Here is a 24,114-nt window from a genome sequence, read left to right as displayed (position 1 = left end):
CAATGCCCCGAGTTGAGAGGCATGTGTGGCAAGGGGACAAAGTCACTCGCAAAAACATAGGATGAGTCCAATATTTCTAGACACAATGTGGAATTGGACTGTGGTCACGGACAGGTAAACAACTTAAACCTTCATTACCTCTGATTCCAAACAGTGAATATTCAGCTTTCAGCTTTAATTTACATCTATGCTCTATGGTGACATTTTTACTGTTAAGGGCCTGTCCCACTTAGGCTATTTTTTAGGCGACTACGGGCGACTAGGCTGTATGAGCGTAGCTTGACTTCTCCTGACGTAGATGCTGTCGTAGGTTGTCGCCAGGATGAGGTAGGTTGTTGCCAGGTGACGTAGGTTGTCGCCAGTGCTGACTGGTGAATTCCATTGACGACTACCAACGTCAAACTACATCAACCGGCGACAGGTACCAGCGACTGAATTGTCTTCAGTTGTCGCCGACAAGGTCGTAGCTTGTCGCAGGCGGACGTAGTTGTCTGTCGTAGATTGTCGCCTGTATGGTCATAAGTTGTCGTAGGTGTGGTCATAGGTGGACGTCCTAATGGGTCGCCGTTTGTAGGTAGCTTGCCTTAGCTTGACGTCGACTAGGTGGTAGGTTGTAGTAGCTTGTCGTAGACATTGTCGTTGGGTGGGGTCCAGTCACCGTATTTTCGGCAACTATAGCAGTCGCCTAAAAAATCGCCTAAGTGGGACAGGCCCTTTACCCTATGGTTTTACTGAATGACATTGACCATTTTCATGAGAAACAGGTGCAGAGGAACTAAATTCATTCTTCCTTTATTTTATTCTTGGATTATGAGGAATGCTTTGTTAATAAATGCTATTAGATATTCCTTTAACCCAGCAACAACATGCCAAATAAAACAGCATGTTTGCATGAATTGCATATAAAAATGTTCAAATCCAGAATCCTGGCGCTCTGAAGGTTGAGACAAGCAATCTGTTCCCTGGGCAGTTCATAATTCTAATATTATAATCAGGCTATGCTTAGCAACCATTTTAAATTTACTTCCAGTCTGCCAAGAAAACTCAGCAACTAAATGATTGTGGGTGGTGGCAACCATTCCCCATGCTTACCTTCTTCTCCCAGTCCCAATAATCCCGCCACCTCCTGACCTTCCCAGCTGATTCCTTTGATCACACCAACATGCCCTCTAATCTGTCCCATGCCCCTTTTACTGCTTTGATATCGGGATACTTGCAGCCAATATATTTGATATTTACTGCATTCAAACTATATTCAGGACTTAGTTAAAGGTCATTATTAAAGCTACTTGGGTATTTGATACCTACTGTGAGTTTAATGTCTAACTCAAGCTGTGGTAAGATTTGAGAAGGAGGAAGACTGTTTAACTGTCAAAAGCTGACAGGAATACATTGCAGAACAATCTATGATCAATCAGCCTGGCATTCTGGTAGGTTACTGCAAGCAAAAATGTCAGGATCATTTTGGGTTCAGTTAACTGACCTAATAAGAAATAGAGATGTTATTCTGGATAGAGTCATAGAAATTGCAGCACAGCCACAGGCCCATCAACCCATTGAATCGTCACTAATCATCAAGCACCCATTCAATACAAATCCAATCCTAACCCATGTTATTCTCCCCAAATTCCTATCAACTACCCCCCTGGCCCAAATTCTAGCATTTTTACACACAATAGACTAGTTTAGATGAAGCACTTTGGTCAGCATGGGCTGAATGGCCAGATTTCATGCTGTATGACTCTATGACAAGAGGCAATATAAACCAACCTGCAAATCTTCTCATCATTATCCATTATAACAAAGTTAAAACTCACTGAGTAGAAACAAAGAACTGCAGATGCTGGTTTATCTGTTTATGAATCTGAAGTAGGGTCTCAACCCAAAACGTCACCCATCCTTTTTCTCCAGAGATGCGCCTGACCCGCTGAGTTATTGCAGCACTTTGAGTCTATCAAACTCATTGTGGTTGTGGAGGGTGATTGACATTTATTTCCTTTGATATGATTGTAGCTCTAAGTATGAATATCTCACAATTTACCAGTGAACATCCACTGTGGGCAATGTGCAATGATGGCTTCAAACTGAACTGTACAGAACAGAACACTGGAGCCGAGGCCCCCCCTAGATTTCGAGGCCCTAAGCATAAGCTTGTGAAGCTTATACATAAATCCGGCCCTGGGGAGGGTCCTGCAGTCCGTTGAACCTTCATACCTTCCGGGTGGGCACTGTGGCTGCAGTCCCTCACAGGGAGTAGAGTTTTTGGGTGAGACTGGATAAGCCTGGACATTTTTCCATTGAGCATAGGATGTGGAGGGGTGACCTTATGGAGGTATGTAAAATCATGAGGAGTGTCGATAAGGTGGATGGCGAGTCTTCTTCCTCAGGGTAGGGAAGGCTGGTGCCAGAGAAAGCTGAAGAAGTGCGTATAATTGCAACGTATTGTCAATACTTTGACACGTGGATAGGCGAGGTTTAGGGAATGAGGCAAATTCAGACAAATGAGGCTAGCTCAAATGGAAATCTTGGTTGGAGTGGACGAATTGTGCCAAGGGCAGTTTCCGTGCTGTACAACTTTGATCTATGTTCTATTTCATTGCTGTTTGTGGAACATTTTGTGTAAAGGCTGTTATGTTTTGTACCACTCCACGTTTGAATTCTTTCATTTTTTTTAAATTTTGGTTTGGTTCTGGTGATTATTTTGTTTTTTACTAGTGTTATCAAAATTGGCTACTTTTAACTTTAAAAAATAAATAAAGATAAGCATCATCTTTTGATTTCTGCACAATGCAACTAAATAGCAAATCCATAATAACATCTAGATTTTTGGGGGCTTAAATGTTTTCCTTTAGAAATAAACATTTTTGCCCCATTTCTGTGCTTAACTCCTTCCAGTTTTTTCATCAGGTCATGAAAATCAAAGGCAATGACATGCGCTCAGAACAATCAATGGGAATAATTTACTACAACTGTATGAATATTTTGTAAGCACGTGGTATTCTTTGAGCAGAATGAAAATGAACCCGAATGGTTGATCTTTTAACTGCTGAAATGGAGTCTTAATAAAAAAAAAAAATGTTTAGACTTTCTAGGTAGCCCATCAGGCATTTCCCCCTGTTTTTTATTGATTAAAATTAAAGGAAAACCAGCTACGGCAGTAACTGTACTTCAAAGTTACTTTATTGCCGAAAGCTAGCTTTAAAATAACCTGATGTCATGAAAGGCAAATACGGGTGTTTGTCTTTCACTCAGATTGCTTGGCATTTCTCTGGCGAGTATTCCAAGTCCACACAAACAGTTCACCAAATTTAAAAAATTCATAAAGCGAAAAAGATTGTCCAAGATCACTAGTGCAATGTCTACCACCTATCTTACGCCCACTCTCCAGCTGCAGGCTGCTGATTCTCCAAGGATAAGAACACCATTGACCAGCACCTCATCAGGACCACTCCCTGATTCATTGACAGACCTCCATCTTCACCCTCCCATTCGCCCTGATCTGAGCAGCCATGTCCCCCAAATCCTGCAACCTACCCCAGACCTATCCCCCCTTGAACCTCTCCCAGAGAACACCTGGAGAATCTTCAGCTGCCTCCCCTACCCCCTTCCCTGAATTAGTACATGGAACCATCATGTAATTATTTCAGAGACTTGGTTAAGCTAGGAACAGGACTGGCAGCTCAATGTTCCAGGATTCAGATATTTCGGACGAGATAGAGGAAGGTAAGAGTTTTGGGATTGCACTACTGGATCAGGGAGACCATCACAGCAGCACTTCAACAAGACATCCTGGAGGCAATATGGATACACATCAGAAATAGGAAAGGTACAAAATGGTTGCAAATAAATCTGGACAGTTCCATAATGCCCAACAAAAAATAAAAGACAGGCTTGGCTAGGACCCATATTTGTTTCTATAGCTAGAGCTTAAATCTGCAAATAATAAGCAGAATGAAATTGCAAGGAATCTCCTGTACTCAAAACCTCTCATAAAAAGGCCAACGTGCGATATACATTCCTGATTGCTAGCTGTATTTGCACATTGGCTTTCAGTGACTGGTCCAATGGCATCTATGTCCCTTTGCATAATGGCAGTGGTCAATCTCTCACCAATTAAAAAGTATTCTGTTCTATACAGCAAAATGGATAACTTCAACCTTTTCCAGATTTTTTTAATCTGCCATGTATTTGCCCACTCTCAAGTGCACATGTACACAGAATGTCTTTGTTTTGTTCAGATCCTTCAAACCCACTTGATAGAATTTACAAAGTGGCCACATGTCAACAGGTCTATATTTGTATTTCTAATATTATTTGTGCAATCCAATCCACACCGAAAAGATCAAAGTGCGCAGAACAAATGCAGTATTTTATTGTGCCAAAGAAAAGTTCATGCATGGAGATAATGGTTATGATAGTTAACACAGAGTAGCAGTCGAGTTTTGTTCTAAAACATTAATATTGGAGAAAGGTGAATAAATCAAACACACAAATCACAGATATGGTATCATGTTAAAATGCTAAGTGTTCCCTACATTACACCAAGTATAAGTATATATGGCCCTTTGGCTGGATCAGACCAAGCATAAACACAAGTATCATCCATTTTGATGTTCAGGCTACACTATAGGTAAATATAAAGATCTGTCAATGTACAAATATTAAGAAATTTCAAGAAGAAAAATCCCTTTCCCTCACCCAACTCCCAACATAATTCATAACACTTGGCTGTTGCTGGATGAACACTTAGTGTTAAAATTTCATCATGAAACAGCAAAATAGTAATTGAAGCAGATACAATAACATTTAAAATGCATTTGGGCAGGTACATGGAAAGGAAAGGTCGAGGGATATGGGATAAATGCAAAAATATTGGGTCAGCATGGACTAATTGGGTCGAAGAGCCTGTATCTGTGCCATATGTGCCTAAAATATTCCCATTGGAAATACCTAGAATTTGAAAGAATTGGGAAAAATATTGCAGATCCTAGAAATCCAAAATACAATAAAAGGTGATAGAAATGTGTCGAAACTGAAATTAAGATTTCAGATCAATAAGATCTGGTCAAAGGTTTGCCTCCTGAAATATCAAGTCAGTTTATTTTTCAACAGACAGTGCCAGGCTACTAAGTGTTTCAGTATTTTATATTTTAAATCACAAAGTTGAAATGCAGGATTATAACAAAATGACACGTGTCTCAAAGACTTAATTTGCAAATCGAATCGGTAATAAGGAAGGCAAATGTAATGCTAGCTTTTGTTTTGAGAGAACTAGAATATAAAAACAGGGATGTAATGGTGAGTATAAGGCACTGGTCAGACCATATTTGGAGCACTGTTTTGGGCCCCAGTATTTGGAGTACAGTTTGGGGTCCCATATCTGAGGAAGGATGTGCTGGCGCTGGAGAGGGTCCAGAAGAGGTTTATGAAAATTATCCTAGGAATTATTGGGTTCACATATGATGAACGTTTCATGGCACTGGGCCTATACTCTCTGGAGTTTAGAGGGATAAGGTGGGACCTAACTAAAACATACCAGTGAAAGGCCTGGATACTGTATGTAGAGAGGATGCTTCCAATAGTGGGAGAGTCTAGGACCACAGGTCATAGCCTCAGAATAAGAGGATGTACCTTCAGAAAGAATATTAGGAGGAATTTTGTTAGTTAGAGTTTGGTGAATCCGTGGAATTTATTGTCACAAATGGCTGTAGAGGCCAAGTCAATGGATATTTTTAAGATGGAGATTGACAGATCTTTGATTAGTATGGGTGTTAGGGGTTATGGGGAGAAGGCAGTAGAATGGGGTTGAGAGGGAAAGATAGATACCCATGATTGAATGGCGGTGTAGACTTGATGGGCTAAATGGCCTAATTCTGCTCCTATAACGTATGACCATCCCCCAATATCACCTTCTGCTTGTTCTTTGAGGTCATGCAAGTCATAACTCCAGAAATTAATTACCTCATTGTTTGATGATCCTGCTGATACAGAATCTGCACTCCCTTTACACTCACTGGGACCCTGGTCCCACCCTCCCTTGAAATGCACCTGTTTGTGCTTCGAACGCTCCATTGAAACTTACCAGATTTGCTGGAAAATTTATACTACCGTTAAATCTAAAAAAATTCAAAGCATGCCAGATTACCTGAGTGCCTGAGTTTTACTGCAGCTGCAAACATGTCGACCGAAAGCCTTGAACTTGAAAAGAGAATTGACAGAATTGTAGACAAGGCTGGCAAAAATCCACAAATGTAATTTATTTTTATTAATTCCATTCATTTGCCAGTCATAGAATTATAGTCATACAGCACAGAAACAGGCTCTACAGCCAAACTTGTCCATGCTAACCACGATGCCCCATCTAAGCTCACACCATTTTGCCCCCTTTTGGTCCATATCCATCGAGACCGTTCCTATCCATGGATCTTTCCAAGTGTCTTAGATGCTCAGAGTCATCCAGCCTGTGTGCCCGAGGGGCAAGGGAAGCTGTGTCAGCTTTATATTTTTCTTAATACAGTTAGGAAAAACATTTCTTCAGTTCACTTCAGACAAGGTTAATATACACCCTTTGGGAACACTGCTGTCCACGGCACTAATGGTAGGATGTTTGGGTGAAGGGAGTTTGACTTTAGACTTTAGAGATACAGCGCAGAAACAGGCTCTTCGGACCACCGAGTCCACAACAACCCCCAGCGATCACCCCGTACACTAACCTATGCACACTAGGGATAATTTTACAACTTACCAAAGCCTATTAACCTACAAACCTGTACCTCGTTGGAGTGTGGGAGGAAATCAGAGCACCCAAGGAAAACCCAGGCACAGGGAGAGCGTACAAACTCCATACAGACAGCAGCCATAGGCAGGAACAAATCAGGGTCTCTGGCTCTGTAATGCAGCAATGCTAACGTTGCACCACTGTACCGCCCACAATTCACTCATTTTACTTCTCAAACAGGCAGGTCTGTGGTCTGGGATCAGCGGAGGTGACAGCAAGTCTCAGAAACAGCCAAGAATGAGTTCAAAATCCACAGGAAAGTTGAGATGATCCAACTGGATCCTGATGATCAAATCCTCTGCAATAGAAGCCTTATGTTGTGGAAGATGCAATATTATATATAATTCGGCAAAGGCCTTAACAACTTTGGAGATGAAACAATATTTTTCTGTCATGGGCAACTGTTATAGTAATCTTAAAACTTCCATAAATAAAATTATAATCCTGAAACTGTCTGCTTAGCTGCAAAGTATTAATATAGTTATTTCCATTAGATATACCAGTGCCTTAAATGTCCATCATTTTTAATTACTGCCTGTGTCTACATTGTAATTACCAGCCTTTCTTCATAATAAATTGAATGTGGTCCAATCACCATAATAGCAAATCCTTATTTGTCTCACTAGAGCTGATAATCACAGCCAAGTGTTCAAATAAGATTTAATTACTAATTACTAATACATTTGACACATCTAGAAGAGTATAGCAGAAGAGTGATAGCTCAGTATGCTACATGCAGCTTTTCACTCATTTTGATGAGTTCTAGTTCACTGGTTGAGGGAGCCAAAGAACTCTACACCATAGTTGCTGGCAAATTGGGTTTACTGATGAGTGCAAACATCCAGAGAGGATTCTAAATTAATTGCAAACGTGCACTTTATTTTAATGAGTTCAGGAATACTATCAGATCTCATCTAGGCCTTTATCTTCCAGTGAGTCACTTTTTATTGTGAACCTTGGCAAGAAAGACGCATAATCAAAATACAGAAAGCTTTATGCGAGAATCTATTTTAATGATGATGATGGAACTATTGGCCGTGTCCGAAGGAAAACTGCCTTGCTAATCAAGATTTAGTGAATGTGAAATGAGCAAACACAGCCCGAGTTTGACATTCCATTATGGAATTTCTAGGATTGCTATCCTGTACAATGCTGTAATGTCCGTCCGGCAAGATTAAAAAATCTAATTTCTGACATGAAAATTCAAACCACAGCCTTTGGACTCCTGCTTCGGCCAAATCAACTAACTAAGCCACGAAAACAGTTACAACTGTCAGACATACATTGCTCACTTGCAATTACATTTAACATGAGTTTTACAATCTATGCATAACCTCCATTTACATTTTATAAAGAGCTCAATGCATATTGCGATCACCTTACCTCACCATCTGTAAGCAATTTTGAACATGTTCCCTCACCATCTAAAAGCAATCGCCACATCATTTAAAACATTTTTGTAAACGCTTGAAAGTGTGTAGTTGTCATATAAAATTTCCCCCAATGCTCCAATTATTTCTGTAAACCGAGCAAGTTTCGCACAATTTTTGATGACGCAAGGTCATTTGGCTCACATCTAGACCAGCATTCCTTTGACCCACTATTTTTCCTGGATCCTCTCTCCCTCACGTCTAACAACTCTTCAAAACCCTACTACACCAAGGGTTTTGTTAACTTGCTGATTTAACTTATCAACCAGCAAGTCTTTGCAATATGGAAAGAAATCAAAGTAACAAGAGGGGCTGGATTTTGGGAGCAAGAGAGCATTCACAGGAAGAATGTACACACTCCGTGCAAACTCCCAAGCTCAGGTACAAACCTATGTGTTGCATTAATTGTTGTGCCTCCACACTGCTGTCAGCCATTTCTCTCATTAGAACTTCGACACCTCGTAAAGCAGTTCATTGATTTCTTGTGGAGAAACAATAAATCACATTTCTAGTCGGTAGAAAATTGTGCTCAATTGTAGAGAAATTGTGCTCAATTGTGTTCATTGGAGAGAAATGCCAGCGTAGCCTTATCTGCTCGACAAGTACTTGGAGACATAAACGGCAGATACAAGTTTTGCAAAAAAAGACACAAAGTGCTGGAATAACTCAGCGGGTCAGACAGTATCTCTGGAGAACAGGAAAAGGTGATGCTTTGAGTCATGACCCCTCTTCAGACAATTGAAAACATTGACTGAAATGTAAAATTATTTCTTGATCAATTGCTGCCTTGATTAAAAGTATTAGCTGCAAGGAGAGGTTGGACAAACTTGGGATCATTTTTTATGGAGCTGAAGGGAGACCTGATAAAAGTGTATAGAAAGGTTGAGAGGCATTTGATATGGTAAACAGTCAAAACCTTTTTCCATGGGTCAAAATGTCAAAGACTAGAAGGCACAGCTTTAAGATGAGAGGGCAATGTTTAAAGGTGCTGTGCAGGACAAAGTGCATGTGGATATGTTTATTTTAAACAGAGAGTGGAGAATACCTGCAATGTACTGCCAGGAGTGGTGGAGGCAGATGCATTTAAGAGGCTTTAGGACACGCGATTACGCAGGAAATGGATTCATATGGAGGCATGCAGACAGCGATTAGTTTAACTTGGCATTATGATCAGCACAGACATTTGGAGCCAAAGATCTTGTGTTATACTGTTCTATGTTCTTAATTATTAATATATTAAATCAAGTTTTTAAACTGTAAATGCGAGAATAATTTTTAACCTTCCAAATTAATCCACATTGCACATTGGTACAGTGCCCTCCATAATGTTTGGGACAAAGACCCATCATTTATTTATTTGCCTCTGTACTTCACAATTTGAGATTTGTAATAGAAAAAAAATCACATGTGGTTAAAGTGCACATTGTCAGATTTTAATAAAGGCCATTTTTATACCTTTTGGTTTCACCATGTAGAAATGACAACAGTGTTTATACATTGTCCCCCCATTTCAGGCCACCATAATGTTTGGGACACAGCAATGTCATGTAAATGAAAGTAGTCAGGTTTAGTATTTTGTTGCATATCCTCTGCATGCAATGACTGCTTGAAGTCTGTGATTCACGCACATCACCAGTTGCTGGATGTCCTCTCTGGTGATGCTCTGCCTGTATTGCAGCCATCTTTAGCGTATGCTTGTTTTGGGGGCTAATCCCCTTCAGATTTCTCTTCGGCATATAAAAGGCATGCTCAATTAGGTTCAGATCAGGTGATTGACTTGGCCACTCAAGAACTGACCATTTTTTAGCTTTGAAAAACTCCTTTGTTGCAATAGACAATCGGTGCAGGAGTAGGCCATTAGGCCCTTCAAGCCAGCACCGCCATTCAATGTGATCATGGCTGTTCATCCCTAATCAGTACCCCGTTCCGGCATTCTCCCCATATCCCCTGACTCCGCATTTTTAAGAGCCCTATCTAGCTCTCTCTTGAAAGCATCCAGAGAACCTGCCTCCACTGCCCTCTGAGGCAGAGGATTCCACAGACTCACCACTCTGTGAGAAAGTGTTTCCCCATTCTAAATGGCATATTTCGTATTCTTAAACTGTGGCTCCTGGTTCTGGATTCCAACATCGGGAACACGTTTCCTGCCTCTAGCGTGTCCAAGCCCTTAACAATCTTATATGTTTCAATGAGAACTCCTCTCATCCTTCTAAACTCGAGAGTGTACAAGCCCAGCTACTCCATTCCCTCAGGATATGACAGTCCCGCCATCCCGGGAATTAACCTTGTAAATCTACGCTGCACTCTCTCAATAGCAAGAATGTCCTTCCTCAAATTAGGGGACCAAAACTGCACACAATACTCCAGGTGTGGTCTCTTTAGTGTGGTTGCTTTAGCAGTATGTTTTGGATCATTGTCTTGCTGTAGAATGAACCGCTGGCCAATGAGTTTTGAGGCATTTGTTTGAACTTGAGCAGATAGGATGTGTCTATACACTTCAGAATTAAATATGCTACCATCATCAGCAGCTGTATCATCAATGAAGATAAGTGAGCCATTACCTTCAGCAGCCGTACATGCCCAGGCCATAACACACCCACCATCGTGTTTCACAGATGAGGTGGTATGCTTTGGATCTTGGGCAGTTCCTTCTCTCCTTCATACTTTGCTCTTGCCATCACCCTAATATAAGTTAATCTTTGTCTCATCTGTCCACAAGACCTTTTTCCAGAACTGTGGTTGCTCTTTTAAGTGCTTCTTGGCAAACTGTAACCTGGCCATCCTATTTATGTGGCTAACCAGTGGTTTGCATCTTGCAGTGTATCCTCTGTATTTCTGTTCATGAAGTCTTCTGCGGACAGTGGTCATTGACAAATCGATACCTGACTCCTGAAGAGTGTTTCTGATCTGTCGGACAGGTGTTTGGGGGTTTCCCTTTATTATAGAGAGAATTATTCTGTCAGCTGTGGAGGTCTTCCTTGGCCTGCCTGTCCCTTTGCGATTAGTAAACTCACCAGTGCTCTCTCTCTTCTTAATGATATTCCAAACAGTTGATTTTGGTAAGCCTAAGGTTTGGCTGATGTCTCTAACAGTTTTATTCTGTTTTCTCAGTCTTGGCTTCTTTGACTTTCATTGGCTCAACTTTGGTCCTCAACTTTAGAAAGACTGGAAGAAAGACTTGGTTCTGAGAGCTCTCTTATACCTGCATTAAGGAGGCAATTAAACACCTGAGCAATTACAAACGCCTGTGAAGCCATGTGTCCCAAACATTATGGTACGCTGAAATGGGGGAGGGGGTATTATGTATAAACACCGCTGTAATTTCTACATGGTGAAACCAAAATGTAAAATATACCCTTTAATAAAATCTGACAATGTGCACTTGAACCACATGTGATTTTGTTTAAATTCCAAATCTCAAATTGTGGAGTACAGAGGCAAATAAATAAATGGTGGTCTTTGTCCCAAACATTATGGAGGGCACTGTATTTATCAATATATCAATGGGCAAGAGTATCCATAACGTTGTGTGTAATTTACACGTTAAACTTTAGGCGTTGGTTCTATTCTTATGCTTATTTTCTCCCAACAGTGAAATTTGAGCCACGGTCAGGTGGAGAAAGGAAACCCAATCATAATCGCTGTGGGGATATCCTTTACCAGCATGTCCAGCAGGAAAATATTTAGATGACTGTCGTAAGAGTAGTAGTTTGGTTTTAATGAGACTCCGTTGTGTGCTTATTTTGCCAACTTTTATTATACAAATTCAAAGGGCAATGTTGATCTAGAATAAGGGGAAGTTTAAAAAAAAGTAACTTCATAGATCAAACCAATGTCAGCTCGACTCAGAATACAAGCAAGTAACTCAGTTAAAATGTTCAAAAAGTTTAAAAACGATTCAGAATATATAATATAATTCATATACAAAATATGGCACCCACAAAGGTACTTAGTTTAGTAAATTCAATGCCAATAACAGGATCATTGATCAAACAAGAAAGGATGGAGGAAATCTGATGCCTACACATCTAATTATATTTAAGATAAATCAGGAAACAATGTAGGTAATACTGTAAACCCGTTTAATTTTCTGAAGCTCATTTAAAAACATTTGGTGCTGTAGACTGCATCATGCAACACGCTCGCACATCACAGACGCAGATAGAAGTGCACAAGTGGGTTTAAAACATGATCAACACAGATTAAGTGGAAATATCACAACCAAACAATCTCAAGTAGCTCAATTCACATACGAAAAAGAGCTAAAACAATGAATGAAATGCACTTCCTGGTGGCACAAAGATAATGAACTGGAAGTTTAATATCAATATTGCCAACACTATTTATAATATGACATGTACCTCAATTTCAAACCCACTGTGCAAAAATAAACTGGATATGTAAACTGTGAAACATTTCATTTAATTGTAACCTACACTAAATCCCTGCACTTTTAAACACAAAAGCGATACTATTTCAGCTAACAAAATTGTGCAAAAATAGCATCCTTGTCATAGAAAGGCCAGGAAACACGCACACCAAATGAAGTGTATACGATACCCTAAATTAACTTCATGAACACCAATACCTCCCACTGAATAAAGTCCTGCACAATATTAGCCAAAGTATCTTCAAAGTCACCCTCAAGAACTTGAAGACCGGTAATAGACATCAGGTCTCTGTTGGAGGTTGATCATTTCCAACTTTTACAACCAATACCAAACACTTCCACGAAATTGAGATTGCAAGAAGGCCACTTCTTCTGGGGGTTTGAGAGAACCGTAGAATACCGAGTCGAGTTTCAGTAATCGTTCACAGCGCAAGCTCTAAATACAATCCATGCAAGTCTTGCTTCTCATCGGCAGTTCACCCTTTGTAGAGGAAGCGATAGCCTAATATTTTTCACATCAGCCAGCATTTTTGGAAGCAAGAATGCGGTGAAAGGAAAATCCAGATCTGCTCTAGCGAAGTTTCCGAGATCACCACGTCCACTTGCCTAAGGAACCGCACGGTGTCAGAGAAGGAAGAGACCGCCACCAGGAAGACGAGAATAATGTAGATGCGACTGTGTGGCGAGGTCTTGCTGTAACTAGGTGCCCACAATACTGGGGTCGTGAGCCGAGTCGGGCAGCGGAGACCCGCCGCAGTGATAAAGGAAGCAGTTGCCCCAGCAGCTGTAACAGATGAGGAACAGGGCGGCGAGGAAGACCAGGGCGCAGATGGTGCACGGCTTCCTCTCCAGTAGGAAGCTCAGCAAGTAAAAGCCCATAAACATGGAGTGGCTGAACCACAGCGCCGGGTTCAGCGGCTTGGGGATGAGAAGCACTGGCAGGAGCCATTGCAGGCAGTACATGGTGCAGCGGCGGGCAGCCTGGGCCACGCCAGACCCCGAGGCCTGCAAGCAAACCGCGCCGCGGCGGGTGAAGGAAAGCGGCCGCCCCTCACTCTCTCGGCTGGGCCTCTGTCGGGAGTGTGGGCCTGTCCCTACAGGCTGCCGCCAACTGTTCCCTCCGTGTGTGTGTTCGCCGGGCCGCCGCCTTCTCTCCGTGTATTGTCGCCTAGTCGGTGTCAGCGCTCCTCCCCCATATAGGCCAAGCCCCGTGTGCGCAGCCGCGGCCGCGTCTACAGCACCAGGACCCCGCCGCCTGGTGCCCCGAGCAGCGCCTGACTCTTCTCCTCCTAGCAGAGCTGGTCCTGACCAAAGATACTAGAGGAGCGCTCCTCTAAGATCTTTGGTCCTAATATCAGTAAAGAACATTCTAGAGTGTGGAGGGAAAGGAAAAGGAATAAAGTCTGAAGAAGGGTTTCGGCCCGAAACGTCGCCTATTTCCTTCCCTCCATAGATGCTGCTGCACCCGCTGAGTTTCCCCAGCAATTTTGTGTACCCCGGAATAAAGTCGTTGTTTGATTTCTTGAGGGCCTCTGGGCTTATAAAAAGGATCTAATATAAAGACATGAGTACTGTGGAATGAAGCCAGAAGGTGGCAGCAATGCAACATTGCGGATGCCGGCTGCCGTAAAACTCCAAAGAAGAAGAAGAAGAAGAAGGAGAAGCTCTTTGGTCCTGACTCAACAACTTCTCCTTCGACTCCTCCCACGCCCTCAAAGGTGTATAAGTATGGTATGAACGAAATTTCGTGCCTTGCAGTCATAACATAGAATAAAATAACAAAAACACACAATAAACACAAATTTAACATCCACCACAGTGAGTCCACCAGGCACCTCCTCACTGTGATGGAAGGCAAAGGTCTGAAAGTCCTTGTCTCTTCCCTCCTTGTTCTCCCTCTGCACTGAGGCGATCCAGGCTTCCGATGTTGTGACCCCGCCGGGTGATGGTAAGTAAGTCAGTCCCGCGGCCGAATCCGAGCTCCACGAACGGGCCGGTTCAAACTCCGCTGCCCGGGGCGGTTGAAGCTGCCGAAGCTGCCCGGGGCGGTTGAAGCTGCCGAAGCTGCCGTCCTCCAGTCCAGTGGAAGAAGCTGTTGTTGCGGGAGCTCCAGAAAAACAGGTCACCAACCTGTGACCTGCGAGCTCCCGTTGTCCACTGGGCCCGCGGCCGAGGCTCCGAAGTCGGGTCGCCGCCGCCGGAACGCCGCCACAGCCCGGAGCCGGGACGCCGCTGCCGGAACACCGCCACAGCCCCGATGTCAGGCCGCCGTAACGCTGCCACAGCCCCAAAGTTGGGTTGCCGCCGCCGTAACGCCACCAAAGCCCTGAAGTTGGCCAGCCCCGCGCTGGTAAGCCCTGGCTGGCTCTGCCTCCGGAGCCTCGAGGTCGGTCCCAGTTAGAGGCCGCCAGCTCCGCCATTAGGCCTCAGCGCATAGGCACTGGCATGAGCCTCAGCAATCTTTGTGGGGTACGTCTAAAAGTTTCAGAAGTGATAAATCTGGCTGTAAAATTTAAAAATCGCCCATGGTTCTCAAGTGGGCTTTTACATTTTTAGATATCGAAAAAATTAAGAAAAAACACAATAATGCCTTAATGTTGATGAAATGCAGTGAGTAAACGCAATAATTCCCAATATTGTCAATCTTGATATCTGCACGTCCAATGTTCGCCAACCATTTTAGCCATTGTTGTCCCTTCAGCTGTCGCTTCTCTCTACCATCATTTCTCCTCACTTGTGGAATACTGAAGTAGGATAAATGTCTCTCATGGTTACCCCGATTTCCACAATTATTTACAGCACAAAAATTGACAATTTCGGCGGTTTTTAACAGATAAGAACGCATACTTTCTTACCTGTTAAAAACTGCCGAAATTATCAATTTTTGTGCTGTAAATAATTGTGGAGGGTGACTGAGCACTCTGAACCAAATGCTCTAGTATTTTTGCTCAGAACCCGAGCAAGGTGTAAGCGGCCGAAGGAGCGCATCCCTCGAGACAGCACCCCGTAGTCAACCCTCCGCCCCGTCTCCCTCTGTGCGGCCACACTGTCAAGCACACCGAACTCCCCCCCCCCCTCCGACCGCGGAGACAGACGGTCCGGGGTCCGCAAGTGTGGAACCATAGTGTGGAGTCCGGATACTGGGGCAGAATAAGGGCCGGCTGTACTGGCAGCCACAGTAAATGCTTATCTGACATTCACCGCGTGTACTCCAGACGGCGTTGCGTGGCAACAGTACGGGTCACGGGTTGTGACCTCGACTGCCGTGCAACCTCCCTATACACTGGCCTATTTTATGAACTCTGTGTCCGCTACATTGGGGCTACCTCCTGCATCCACACAGAACTCTCCGACTTCATTAACTTCACTACCGATTTCCATTCTGCACTCAAATTCACTTGGACTATCTCAGGCATCTTCCTTCCTTTTCTTGATCTCACCGTCTCCACCACAGGAGATGGACTATTGACGGACATCTATTCTCAACCTACTGATTCCCACAGCTATCTAGACTACACTTCTTCCCAAGCTGTCTCCTGCAAAGACTCCATGCCCTACTCCAATTTTTCCGTCTACATGCATCTGTACCCAAGATGAGGTTGGGCGGGACCTCCATCACTAGCCACATCTTCCCTTCACCACCCCTTTCCACGGAGACCACTCCCTCAGCAAATCCTTGTTTAACTCATCGCTTCCCACCCAAACCACCCTCCCTAGGTACTTTCCCCTGCAACCGCAGGAGATACATCTATCACCATACCTTCCCCTCCTCTGTATGCTCATCCACCATCTCCGAGTTCCACATTTTCCTTTCACCCCTCCCCACCGTCATCTTCCACCCATACCTCTCCCTCCAGCTTTAAATTTCACTTCTTGTCTTTCCTTATTTGACATTCTCTTGTCTCCTTTTTACGTTGAGCCTTTATCACTTAGTCCACCCATCTGAAATCGCACCACCCCTGCACCTGCTTTCACCGATCACTTGCCAGGCTTTGTGTCACTCCACTTCTCTTTTCCAACTTTCTCTCTGCTCCTCCAATCAGTAGGGTTCCAACCTGAAATGTCACCTGTCCAGAAACTCTACAGATGCTGCTTAACACACTTGACCTCCTCGAGCACTTTGTTTTTTGCTCAACATTCCTGCGACTACAGTTTTTTGTATCTTTTGAATTAGTTTGTATATAGTTAAGATGTAGCAGGTGGTAGAAAACATTAGCAGGAAATGTCTATAGGCTTCCATTGTAAGAAAATTTGAAGTGCATGCAATGGGTAATACAGGAATGATTAAGGTATTTAATCCACATCTAGACTAAGTAAATCTATCAGTACTAATAATAATAATAATGGATGGGATTTATATAGCGCCTTTCTAATACTCAAGTACTGGTAATATGGAGGCTAAAAGCTTATGCAAACAAGGATCACAATAAAAATGAAAGTCACATCAAATGTAAGGTATAGGTTTATAATGTTTCTGGGAAAAAGCAGTAATCCCAGGGCTTGAGAATATTTTAGAATTCAGCAAAAGATAACCAAAAGCCTACTAAAGGCAATGTAATACGAGAATATACCAACAGGAAATTGAAAATAAACCATGAGCTTCTATAAACGTATAAATAAATGACTTGCAAGGACTGTAGAACAGATTCAAACAGCTTTGCTCCTTACAGACGGAGATAGAATGAAATGACATAGGAATTAAATATAGTGTATGTCACATCTTCAAAAAGCTATGAAAGAGGGAAAGAGTCCTATCAATATATAATCTCGGGAATTCTCTATCCCAAAGGCTTATGAAAGCTTGGCCACTGGAGATACTTAAAGACCAATGTGATATTTTGAAAGATCAGGAAATCGTGGATTTTGCAGAACCAGCACAGTCGAGTTGAGGCCTGAGACAGATCAGGTGTGAGCATGTTGAATGTCAAGCAGGATTAGACAGGATAAATGTCCCACGCCTCCTCCTACGTTCTTGTGCTAGCCTGATATTGGTAGCAGGGAGCAATAAACAAGCTTAGTTGCAGGGTCCAAATCCAAAATGCTGATTTGTTTTTCCCCCCACAGATACTGTTTGACCGCTGAGCTCCTCCAGCAGTTTGCGTTTTGCTCTAGCTGTCAGACCTGCCTTCTCTTGCGTTGCCATTGGTAGTAGGCAAATTTCTGGAATCTAAAATGAAGAATATTTTACCAAGGCACGCCTAAAAGAATGTGAATAATGTGAGCAGATTAATTTATGAAAGATAAATCACGTTTGATTAATTTTTTGAGGATTAATATAGTTGAAGAGATGAAAGGGAACTGGTGGATGTATAGATTTTCAAAAATCCCTCAGTAAGGTCCCACTTAGGAGGCTGTTAAATAAGGTTAGAGCATATGTGCCCCACTAGTGTGGATCGAGCATTAACTAACAGATAAAAAACAAAGGGTAGGAGTAAGTATGCCCTTTGGAATGCATTGCTGTGATCAGAAAATATCACAGAGGTCAGTGCTTGGGTCCCTGCTATATTCCCAAATTATTTTTATGATTTAGTTGAAGGAACTAAACATAACATTCCTAAGTTTTCTGATGACACAAAACTAAGTAGGAAAGTGAGTCATGATGAGACTGCCCGGGACTAGTGTAGATAGGGTATCTTGGTCGGCAAGTTGGGCCATAGAGCCTGTTTCCATGCTCTATGACTCTATGGGCTAATGGCAGTAACTAGACGATCCAGCAACAATGTACCATCTAAGGAAGGATGTGTTGGTGTAGAGATTCACAAGATTGATCCCAAGGATGATTGTGTTAACGTGCGAGAAGCGTTTGATCATTCTGGGCCTGTACTCACTGGAGTTTATAAGAAGAAGGGGGGAATCTCATCGATATCTACCGGATAATGAAAGACCTAGATTGAGTGGATGTGGAAAGGATGTTTCCAGTAAAAGCAGATTTCAACTTTCCTCATATGCCCTCTATACCCAGTGCCCTATAGCTTCAGATATGTGGGGGCTTCCTACTATCTACCCCATCTATGCCCTTATCATTTTATATGCCTCTATCAGGTTCCCTCCACACCCCTCACCCATCCTCACCCCCAATCTCAACCACCACAGCCTCCTTTGCACCCGGAAAAATACATATTGCATATCCTGTATCTCCTCATAACTGGATTGCACCAACCCCAGAAAACATCCCGATGAATCTGCCAAAGCTCTCTCAGCACTTCCAAAGAATTTACAGTAAAACAGCAAAAACCTTTATGTTGTAGAAACTATCTCTTTTGATAGATATTATCTAGGTTTGCTGCCTTTATTTTAAGAGATTGCAAGCATTGCAAAGTAGCCTAAACAAGAGATTAGATCCTACGTGAACCTCCACATAAAGCATATTGACAAATAACTGTTTTACACAACAGTAAAGATTCATCATTACTGGAAGTGTACATCTGGATTCCAATATAAAATATGTTACTTATTTTTTGTAGTTTTCTTATAAGGGAAGGACCTATTACAATTACCCTTGCAATGCACATTTCTATAAACTGCTTGTTCTACAGACTGCCTCCTGATTAATTTAATCTTTGCTGTACGTGACCGTTCACTTGAGAGACAAGGGATTGTAGATGTTGGAATATTGAAAGAAATCAGGAAGAACTCAGTAGGTCAGGCAGCATTTTAGGAGGGAAAGGTATGGCTGATATCCTGAATCTGGGAATTCTGAGACTAGGACTGCTCAGTCATTTCTCAGCAAAACATCAATTAGTTTCGCACTCACCTGCAAACATGAAGCGGTGATCTCACTTTGCCTTCAATTTCCTAGCTATGCTCTGTTGCTGGATTCTGAATTGAATTCAGAGGTAGAACATGAACCTGCAATAATTCACTAACATTTACACAAAGGAATCTGCCCAAAGAACTTGCTCTAGGTTAGTGTAGAAAGAAACTGCAGATGCTATTTTACACTGAAGAAAGACACAAAATGGGTTAGTCTGCAGAAGGGTCTTGACCTAAACATCACCCATTCCTTCTCTCCAGAGAAGCTGCCTGGCTCGCTGAGTTGCTCCCGCATTTTGTGCTCTGGATTAGAACTGGTATACTGCTCTGCAGCCCATTCACATGAATTGCAATTTTATAACCTCGAAGAAGAAAGGTAAGCCACCTCAAAACGTTACTTGCGCTTACTGTAATATCACTTATAATTATGTTTATTTATAATTTTTAAAGCTTTTTTAAGTTAAAAAAAAAGTTTAATTGATATTAAATAGGGTTATTCAGAAGTATTAAAAATCATTTTTGATAGCTGCTGTGTGTTGTAGCTGGAGCTTGTGAATAAGCTCACACAAAGTCTTATTATCACACAGGGACCTCCCAAATAGAACGTGGACGTTCAACCTGCAATTGTCCCTCCAAATACACATAAGACAACTGCGGGATAACTGTGTTTCCTAGCAACAATGCAGGCATTGGGGAGCAATTTTAAGATTTTTTTTAAAGTACTTGTTTCACTTTAATAGTGCCACAAGATGGCAGCAAAGCCAAACATGATGGAATGAGTAACCAATTATATTCTGATATAGACCTAACACAGGCATAACGGCCTTGTAAATATGCTAATGATTTTATTCCTCATATGAAGGAGAACATTATCGTTAGAGTACATTATTAGTATAACAGACTACTGACAAACATCTACTACAAACCCACTGACTCCCATAGCTATCTGGACTACACTTCTTCCCATCCTGCTTTCTGTAAGGACTCTATCCCCTACTCCCAATTCCTCCATCTACGCTGCATCTGCACCCAGGATGAGGTGTTCCAAACCAGGGCATCGGAGATGTCCTCATTCTTTCAGGAACGGGGGTTCCTCTCTTCGACTATAGATGAGGGTCTCACCAGGGTCTCCTCTATATCCCGTAGCTCTGCTCTCACTCCCTATCCCCCCCACTCGTAACAAGGACAGGGTCCCCCTGGTCCTCACCTTCCACCCTACCAGCCGTCACATACAACAGATAATCCTCCGACATTTTCATCACCTCCAACGGGATCCCATCACTGGCCACATCTTCCCATTTCCTCCTCTTTCGGCTTTCCAATTTCAGGTAGTCCTTGCTTTCTCCCTCTTTCCCCTCCCCTTCCCAGCTCTCCCACAGCCCAATGTCACCGCCTCTTCCTTTCTTCGTCCCACCCACCCCCCCCCCCTTCCCCCCCCCCCCCCCCGCCATATCTGTCTGAAGAAGGGTCTTGACCCGAAACATCACCAATTCCTTCACTTCAGAGATGCTGCCTCACCCGCTGAGTTTCTCCAGTATTTTTGTCTATCATCGTTAGAGTCAACATTTCTCTGCTCATTTCATCTATTTTTGTGTATTTCATCTATTTAAATGCAGTTTTGGGCAAAAATATTATTGGCTCAAATTTTGTCGGTGTATGCAGAGTTGGGTTGCAGCGTATGATCCAAGTTATGAGAATCTAATCTGCCAGTAAATAAGCTACCATACCTCCTTATGTATTACTTCACATGATGAAACAATACATCAATTAAAGAATCATAAGATCATAAGTGATAGCAGAATTGGCCATCCGGCCCATCAAGTCTATTCCGTCATTCAATCATGGCTGATTATGTTTATTATTGTCATGTGTACCAAGAGTACAGGGAAAAGCTTTGGTTTGAATGCTATCCAAGCATATCAGATATACTATACATAAATACAATCAGTTCAATAGACAATAGACAATAGGTGCAGGAGTAGGCCATTCGGCAGATCGAGCTAGCACCGCCATTCAATGTAATCATGGCTGATCATCCCCAATCAGTACCCCGTTCCTGCCTTCTCCCCATATCACCTGACTCTGCTATTTTTAAGAGCCCTATCTGGCTCTCTCTTGAAAGTATCCAGAGAACCGGCCTCCACTGCCCTCTGAGGCAGAGAATTCCACACTCACAACTCACTGGGTGAAAACGTGTTTCCTCATCTCCGTTCTAAATGGCTTATCCCTTATTCTTGAACTGTGGCCCCTGGTTCTGGACTCCCCCAACGTCGGGAACATGTTTCCTGCCTCTAGCGTGTCCAAACCCTTAATAATCTTATACTTCAATAAGATCCACTCTCATCCTTCTAAAGTCCAGAGTATACAAGCCTAACTGCTCCATTCTCTTAGCATATGACAGTCCCGCCATCCCGGGAATTAACCTTGTAAACCTGCACTGCACTCCCTCAATAGCAAGAAGGTCCTTCCTCAAATTAGGGGGACCAAAACTGCACACAATACTCCAGGTGTGGTCTCACTGGGGCTCTGTACAACTGCAGAAGGACCTCTTTGCCCCTATACTCAACTCCTCTTGTTATGAAGGCCAACATGCTATTCGCTTTCTTCACTGCCTGCTATAATTGCAAATCTTAATTTCATTGACTGATGAACAAGGATCCCCAGATCCCGTTGTACTTCTCCTTTTCCCAACTTGACACCATTTAGATAATAATCTGCCTTCCTGTTTTTGCAAAGTGGATAATATCACATTTATCCACATTAAACTGCATCTGCCACGCATCTGCCCACTCACCCAACCTGTCCAAGTCACCCTGCATTCTCATAGCATCTGCCTCATAGATGACACATAGCCACCCAGCTTTGCGTCATCTGCAAATTTGCTAATGTTACTTTGAATCCCTTCATCTAGATCATTGATGTATATTGTAAATAACTGCAGTCCTGTACCCCACTAGTCACTGCCTGCCATTCGGAAAGGGACCGGTTAATCCCTACTCTTTGTTTTCTGTCTGCCAACCAATTTTCTATCCATGTCAACACTCTACCCCAATACCATGTGCCCTAATTTTGCCCACTAATCTCCTTGAGTTCAAACTCAAGTATCATAGGTAGAGCAAAGGGGGAAGATACAGAGTGCAGAATATAGTTCTCAGCATTGCTGCATGTTGTAGCACATCAGTTCCTTAGACAAAGTCCAATGTCCTCAATAGGGTAGAGGTGAATAGAACAGTACCTTAACTACATATAGCATTAGTAATTGCTATTAATTACAAATTGGATTTCTAATTGTTGGTAATCAGATTTTGCCATAATAACAACCCCTACTGAACCAAAGATAGACACAAAATGCTGGAGCAACTCAGCGGAACAGGCAGCATCAGTTTGAAGATGGGTCTCGACCTGTAATCTCGACCTGAATTCATGCCTGTCCCGCTGAGTTGCTCCAGCATTTTGTGTCTACCATTGGTTCAGATCTGTAGATTCAATGATACCTTATCACATAAACCATGCAAAGTTCGAATGTTTAGAATGTGTTTTTTTAGTTTTTTTCAGTATTTTATGTGGAGGAAAGCGGGTAGGTTAACACCAGTGAATACAGGCCTAGTCTTTTCAATCTTTCGTCATATGACAGTCCCGCCATCCCAGGGATCAATCTCGTGAACCTACGCTGCACTGCCTCAATCACAAGGATGTCCTTCCTCAAATTAGGAGACCAAAACTGTACACAGGAAGTGGTAGCTTTTGGGAAGTTTGCAAAATTGGAAGCAAAAAATAGATTTTGGAGAAGACTGAACCAGCGGGCAGCGGCACGTGAATAAACAACCGACGGTGGCGCCACCAGTTTCACCCCGGTGGTGGAAATTTTCTAGTAATTTATACTATGTTAACACAAAATTTGTCATGGTACATTCTTCAGTCTGAAGAAGGGGTTCGGCCCGAAACGTTGCCTATTTCCTTCGCTCCATAGATGCTGCTGCACCCGCTGAGTTTCTCCAGCTTTTTTGTGTACCTTCGATTTTCCAGCATCTGCAGTTCCTTCTTGAACAGAAAAAATAGCACGACCTTTTAGCAAAAAAAGGCTGATTTAGGCACTCGACCATGAAAAAGGCATTATCTTGGTGAAATCATCAAAAAAAGGCATGAAAAGGCACATGGCATTTATGGCAAAATCCTGGCTTTAGTCATGAGTAAATTCGATAACCCATAGCACTAACCTATATATAAAATGAACCACAAAATAGTCAAAAACGATTTTTTTTTTTTTAAACGTCAGCTCCCTCTACAGATGCTGCCTGACTGGCAAACTTTCAATAGTAGATTAGTTTTCGCTCCATAATCCCAGCATCTGCAGTCTCGATTTTATATTCCCTCTTTCCCCTCCACCCTGCGTGGTGTCTCACTTTCCTCATCATCTACAACTAAAACCGGGCATACTTTGCAGTTTTGCTCCCTCGCAGCTGTCCGTTTCTCCCTCCAGAAATGGCAGGAATAAAACTGTGGGTCATACTAAAACGGAACTATCACAGGCCCCAGCGAGATTTGAACTCGCGACCCCTGGTTTACAAGACCAGTGCTCTAACCCCTGAGCTATGGAGCCGGTACGTAAGACGCCGACGTGGCCGGATTTAAGAACGCGAGCAGCGGTTGACGTACAGCTCCGTCTGTCATATGTAGGTGGCGATCAGCACGTTCTGAATGGCTGTGTTGCGTCTCGATCCCCGCATTAAGATGGCGGCAGCGCCCGGGCGCCCTGCAAAAAG

General features: G+C 42.7%; 1 protein-coding gene and 1 non-coding gene across 3 annotated transcripts; both read right to left on the bottom strand.

Annotated features, from left to right (window-relative positions):
- Positions 1-8,036: 8,036 nt before the first annotated feature.
- On the bottom strand, positions 8,037-13,837 carry LOC116986282 (BLCAP apoptosis inducing factor). Of its 2 annotated transcripts, XR_004415448.1 has the most exons (2): positions 12,549-13,837; positions 8,037-8,048 (listed from the first exon to the last, which is right to left on the bottom strand). XR_004415448.1 is itself a non-coding variant. In XM_033041658.1 (1 exon), exon 1 carries the CDS (start codon positions 13,559-13,561, stop codon positions 13,298-13,300), a length of 264 nt encoding a protein of 87 aa, XP_032897549.1. In that variant the 5' UTR covers positions 13,562-13,837; the 3' UTR covers positions 11,942-13,297. The 2 variants fall into 2 exon arrangements, 1 of the variants encoding a protein (XP_032897549.1); XM_033041658.1 differs by lacking the exon at positions 8,037-8,048 and having other exon boundaries at positions 11,942-13,837.
- A 10,041-nt stretch (positions 13,838-23,878) lies between these two features.
- On the bottom strand, positions 23,879-23,951 carry trnat-ugu. The gene has a single exon. It is a non-coding gene; the product is annotated as a tRNA-Thr (tRNA).
- Positions 23,952-24,114: the final 163 nt, after the last annotated feature.

The sequence above is a fragment of the Amblyraja radiata genome, chromosome 23, assembly GCF_010909765.2.
Source record: "Amblyraja radiata isolate CabotCenter1 chromosome 23, sAmbRad1.1.pri, whole genome shotgun sequence".
NCBI classification, from domain to species: domain Eukaryota; kingdom Metazoa; phylum Chordata; class Chondrichthyes; order Rajiformes; family Rajidae; genus Amblyraja; species Amblyraja radiata.
The sequence above is the reverse complement of the archived record's forward strand: the minus strand, read 5'-3'. Positions and strand labels throughout refer to the sequence as shown.

Coding starts and splice junctions, on each gene's coding strand:
- LOC116986282 (XM_033041658.1), bottom strand. CDS start 13,561: ATGTACTGCCTGCAATGGCTCCTGCCAGTGCTTCTCATCCCCAAGCCG.